Consider the following 6,000-nt stretch of genomic DNA (forward strand, 5'->3'; position numbering starts at 1 on the left):
CCACTTTCCTGATGTGGCAGAATCATTTGCAGGTGCATCCATGGCCAAGCAGCCCAAATTGAAAGAAGTCAACTGTATCCTCCACCATCTTAATTCTAGGAAAGGAGGAGATAAAATGTACTTTTCTTTTTGTGATATCATGGTTATAACTTCTGTATTCATTTATGTTTGTGTCTTGTCATTTAACGGAAAGCCTATTTTCTGATTCTTCTTCTGACTTTAACAAGAAAGAGAATATGTACTTATATTTGATTACTTCTCTAATACTTTCAGATATATTTGCTATATTTGTATACTGAATCAGTTTCACAATATTCTAAGAAATCTAAATTATTATCAATAAGCAAATATATAGTGGTAAAAACTATTCTAAAAATATTTCTAATTTAAGCCTGATTAATTCCAAATACTCAAATAGCTCCTTAAAACTGCCCATTTTATTTGCACACATTTAAGTGCATTAATACATAAATAGGCAGTGAAGAGTATAATATTGGCCACAGCAGCTGGGTTTTGTTACTAGTTGCTGAATTTCATGGCATTGTTGCCACATAAATGAAAGTAAACTGGAGGCCAATTAAAATATAATGCACTGCATGAACCTTATTACCAACTCTTGATTGGATGCTCACCTTCTTTGCTAGATTAGCTACAAAGCATTGGGTGCACAAGTTGTTCCTGGTTTTATGATTTAGCCTAAATGATCCACAGAGAATTCTGTTAGATTGGACAAATGTGTTTTTTTCTCCTTACTTCTCTTCAATAATGATTCCAGAATGGGGTACAACATATTAAGGGAAAAAGACTGCCTCAGTTAAAATACCTTACCTCAGTTAAAATACCCTTCACTTATTTTATAATTCACACCTGTTACTTTATAAGAAGGTAATATTATGTCTTTGTTTTTAGATATCTGGATGGGAATCAATTTACACTGGTTCCCAAGGAACTCTCTAACTACAAACATTTAACACTTATGTAAGTAACATCATTTTTACATCTTTAACTTATTCTATTTTATAAAAGTGGAATGGGTAGAAGATTCAGTGAACCTTTCAGGTAACATAAATTGTTTACAGTTAGCTGCTTCCCTCCTCCTTGATCACTGTGGTCCTGGGTCACTAGCTACATCTTCATTGAATATAAATCAGGACATAGAATGTCTTGGAAGAATTTTTCCTTCTATTCAAAGAAGCATGAACAAAATAAAATATAAATAGTCAAAATATTATAGAAACAATAAAACTGAATACTTCTTTTAGTAATGGCTTTTTAATAAGACAAGTTGAAAGAAAGAGAAGTAAAACAATGCCTTTAGTCTTGACTTTGAGCAAAAGATGGTACATAATAACTTAAATGAAAATACATTATAAATTTAGTTTATTAGGTTTAAGTTTCTTATTTAAAGCATTGTAAAGTAAGTTATGGGTTAAGAGTATTAAAATTTAATTTATAAAACCCATATATATTTATGTAAGATTTAAGAAAACTAAACAAAGATACTGAGATTCTAAGAATAAATTTCAAAATATTAAAGTTTTTTAAATTTAGTTTGCTGTCCTCCAAAAGTAATGTCTTTCATTCATTAATGTAAACAATGTTTCTAACTATAATTATAAATGTAAGTAGATATTTAAATATAGAATAATTTTGATCTGGTTATATGCACAATGTATTATAATATATACAGTCTTGTATAATGTCACATTTTAGAGTAGTAGCCTTTTTGGTAATGGATAGAGTTTTTTGGAGCACAGAAAAATCAGCAAGAAAGATAATAGTCGTTAATGGAAAAAAACCTTATTAGTTCAAGTCTATTTCATTTTCAAGTATAAAAACTAGTTTCAGAGAAAGACTGCTAGTGTTCCTGGAATAAGAAGGTTTATTACTAATTAGTGACTTCTAGGAATCTATAAGAGCAGAAAACATTGCATATCCCAGTGTAGACTTTATCTAGATACATTGAGGTGAGTTAACATGCAGAACATCTCTTTCAGTTTTTTATAAAATATGCAAAATCAAACATTCTAAATGTAGTATAGACTATATCAATGACAAATGGTTAAAGATCAAAGACCATCTTCTAATGTGCCCTGTTCTGTTTCTAGTTATTTATTTGAAAGCAAGAACCAGTTGCATGTGTTTTATTCTGTTTAAAAAAAAAAAAGTAAACTTGCTTCAGTTTCCAAAGGATCACTTTACTAGATTCGGAGCATTTGAGGGACAGCATGTAATTATTTTAAACTAGTTAGAAATGAGAAATAAGATTTATGAACCCAGAAATGGCTTTACCAGTGACTGATTATACAAATATCTTTTGCTAAATTAGATACATTTGTTTTTAAATTTAGGTGTGGTATTTAAGCAGCTGAAAATACTATAAGATTCCTACCATTTTCAAATTATATAAGTCAAATCCAATATCAAAATTTTATTGATATTTATGTATTTTAACAAAGGAAAAGTTTATCCTCCTTTTTTCTGAATCTTCCTTTTTTTATGTTTTGGATTTTGCTTCAGAAAAAAAAAATAGTGCATGCACATAATGTTTAGATATATAGTGAATATATAAATAAAGATAAATATGTAACAAGAATAAAATCAAATTCATATAAGTTATGACACATAGTACCAACTATACTTATAAATAGCTATTTAGCACTGGTAAAAATTTAGCATCTCTCTTTTACTTATAATTCATTAAATAAATATTTATTGAGGACTAGTGAGTGACTTAGATAAGAGCAGATGATATTGTGAATGTGATGAAGTTAGGGTCCTTTTAGTTATCAAATTTGAATATCTGTATCAGTGAACATGTGTGAGGATGTAGTATGTGTATCTGATGGGACTTTCAAGATCAAAGGTTATTCTTCACCGGTAAGGTACGTCTCTTGTGTGTCACCTCCAAGAAAGCTCTCTGTAGAAGAGAACAGCCCAAGTCTATGGAAACAGTAGCAGAGGAATGTGGGAAAAACTCCTTCTCAAGCTTCTGCTCCAAATGAGACTGGCCATTGTGCTCATGCTTCATTGGCTGACACAAAATATATTCACTACTGATTTGAACAGTACAGGATGCGAATAAATATAAATAACGTTGTAATTTACCCCAGAGAGTATTCCAGTGTTTTATGATTTTCAGATAGTATTAAAATGCTAACAATACTGGTATGACTATTAACAGGAAGAGCCTTGTCTAAGATCAATAATATTTCTATTTTGGTTAATAAGACTCTGTGTCTTTTTTATTTTTTTTTTCCTGTAGAGACTTAAGTAACAACAGAATAAGCACCCTTTCCAATCAAAGCTTCAGCAACATGACCCAGCTTCTCACCCTGTGAGTGTGAAAGTGTGGTACTGTGTATTCATTATGTCATGGGTCAAAAATACATTTACCCAGTGCTGGCCATCCTCGTGAATGGAAAGAATCTCTGTACTCAAGGAATATCAATTTCATTTGGAGAAACAGGCCAAGGCTCAAACAAGAGCAAATTTTACAGAAAATGTTGGGGTCTCAGGGAAAAAAAAAGAGTAATTTAGCATGCTTGTGGGAGGGTTGTGGGGATCCTTACCACTGGCCTCTGGAATGATCTTAGGGAGATAATGGTTGAGGGAAGGGCAGGCAGAGGGAAGTATTTGAGGTCATGTTAGAGAGACAACACAAAGATAATGTATATCATGTGTAAATATTCTTGATTTATAAGATACTCAAAGAATTAATTTGTTAACTGCTTTATTTAAAATATGACATTGGGGCATTATTGGATTCCTGGATAAAGTAAATAGGCTTATGTATACTTTCAGAATTCTCAGTTACAACCGTCTGAGATGTATTCCTTCACGAACCTTCGATGGATTGAAGTCTCTTAGATTACTGTAAGTATCCTGGCTTCAACAAATACCTCTCTACCCTATGGTCTGAGTTTTGAGCTGTCTTTTTAGTGATTTTTACTGTTTTATTGATACTTGACTATGTCAGGATAGATGCATTAGGATTCACCATAAGTTTGGAAAGAAAAATTTCTATACCTTCAATGGGAACAGCATGACTTTCTCTTTTGTAATACTTGTTGCTACATAGCCATTTGCTTGATAAGAAATAACATTAAAATGGGCATTTTATATAGCTCCAATTAATTTCTGAAGCAATAAACTTATTTTATTTAGAAATCTCATAGTGCATGAATACATTTTTTTACTCAAAAATGTACTTTATATAAAATAAAACATCACTCCCACTCCCCTTCCTCATAATTAACAGTTAAAACAGCTTGAGGTGCCCAGCTGGTCTTTCTTTATAAACATTTGTTTTTATGTCTTATTATATTTCTCCCCACAGCTATATAACTTTTAAAAGTCATAAAGAGGATCTTTTCTTGTTCTGCCATTAGCTATTTTTTTTGTAACATGTGCTTTAGAATGTTTCTATTCTGTAATGACTAGAGATTACTGGACTGTTTAACTAGTACAGAGTATTCCATAGGTTGAGGAAACATAACTTAGGTAATCATTATCGTCTTCACTATCATTTGGTTTAATTGTGAATTTTCATTATCATATACAATACTCTGGTGAACATTCTGTGCATTCACCTTGGTGCGGGCATTGTGGCATTTTAGCAATGACTTAGGATGGGAAGGTACTGTTAAGTAGTTAGAGAGAATATCAAAAGTAACTGTCAAGCTGTCTTCCATGCAAGATTATCTTGATTTACAAATTTATTTTTTCATCAACTGCTTGGTAGAGTACCTTATTCAAAGCACTCTTGCAAACACTGAATACTATTAATCCTTTTATTTTTCTCTATGTGACAGATTGAAAATTGTTTTCCGTTCCTGTTTCAATTTGCATTTCTAATTACAAAAGCATTTGAGTATATTTTGTTTATTTACTGAGAATTTGTGCTTCTTATTCTAATGAAGCCTGATCATATCATGTTCCCATTTCCCACTAGGTACTTTGTTTTTTCAGTATTAATGTAGATGTAATTATGTACTTACTACTTTGACTGTACTTTTTAGGTCTTTTTATAAAGGAATTAACCTTGCATCTGATAATTTTGCAAATATTTCCCATTCTGTTTTATAAATGGAATCTTTTACCTCAGGGATGTATTTTTATATTATAAAAATTTGCTACTCGTTTCCTTTCTGGTTTTGGGTTTATATCATTTTTTTGAAAGCCTTTTCTGTCCCATGATTGTATAATGGAGTGTGCTTTGTTTTAATACATTGTTAGTTTTATTTGTATGTTTAAGTCTTCAATCTGGGATTTATAATGTGTAAAAGATGTAAGGTAGAAACCACCTTTGCTTTTCCAAAAGGATATCCAGTTGCAGGATAATCTGTTTTTTCAACAAGCTAAAATGCTTATTATAAACCAAAGCCTCATACATTCATGGGTCTGAACTTTCTGAAATGTAGGAAATTTAATCTTAATTTCTCTTGCTTTCAGTTCTCTACATGGAAATGACATTTCTGTTGTGCCTGAAGGTGCTTTCAATGATCTTTCAGCATTATCACACTTGTGAGTACCTAGTTCATGAATTTGGGTGAAGGGTCAGACTACCCCTGAGTTTGGAATAGCCCTCTTACCGCTACTTTTATTGAAACATTGTAAAATGTGACTGGTTTCATCTTTAAAGAAAATGTAAAGATTTTCAACCTGGATATGATGCCCACTACAAGATAGCTTTAATTTACCCTTGTTTTTTACCCTAAATTAGTTGAGTTTTCTTTGCTACCTAACGTGTGTTCTACAGACATGGCTCTCTAACACAAGGAGCCTTTTTTCTCTTCCCTTTGCTTTCTGATTCTAGAGTATCAGCTTCCCTTGAACTTGCCCTGGTCCAACCCTACTGTTCTGAGTCACATCCCAAGCATTACATCTTCCAAAAAGCCTTCCCTAGTTTGTCCAAACTGAACTCATTTTTTTACCTAGCTTTTAATATGGCATCATGCCAAAAAAAAAAAAAAAAAAAAAAAAAAAAAAAAAAAAAAA

General features: G+C 31.6%; 1 protein-coding gene across 5 annotated transcripts in view; it reads left to right on the forward strand.

Moving 5' to 3' along the window:
- Positions 1-6,000, forward strand: part of Slit2 (slit guidance ligand 2) — a 342,136-nt gene that overhangs the window by 283,101 nt on the left and 53,035 nt on the right. For all 5 annotated transcript variants that reach the window (XM_048784262.1, XM_048784264.1, XM_048784263.1 and 2 more), the window contains 4 exons: positions 910-978; positions 3,266-3,337; positions 3,805-3,876; positions 5,455-5,526. In XM_048784262.1, the coding sequence (XP_048640219.1) occupies positions 910-978; positions 3,266-3,337; positions 3,805-3,876; positions 5,455-5,526 (285 nt within the window). The remainder of the gene's footprint in view (positions 1-909; positions 979-3,265; positions 3,338-3,804; positions 3,877-5,454; positions 5,527-6,000) is intronic.

The sequence above is a fragment of the Marmota marmota genome, unplaced genomic scaffold (genome assembly GCF_001458135.2).
Source record: "Marmota marmota marmota unplaced genomic scaffold, marMar, whole genome shotgun sequence".
In the NCBI taxonomy this organism is placed as follows: Eukaryota; Metazoa; Chordata; class Mammalia; order Rodentia; family Sciuridae; genus Marmota; species Marmota marmota.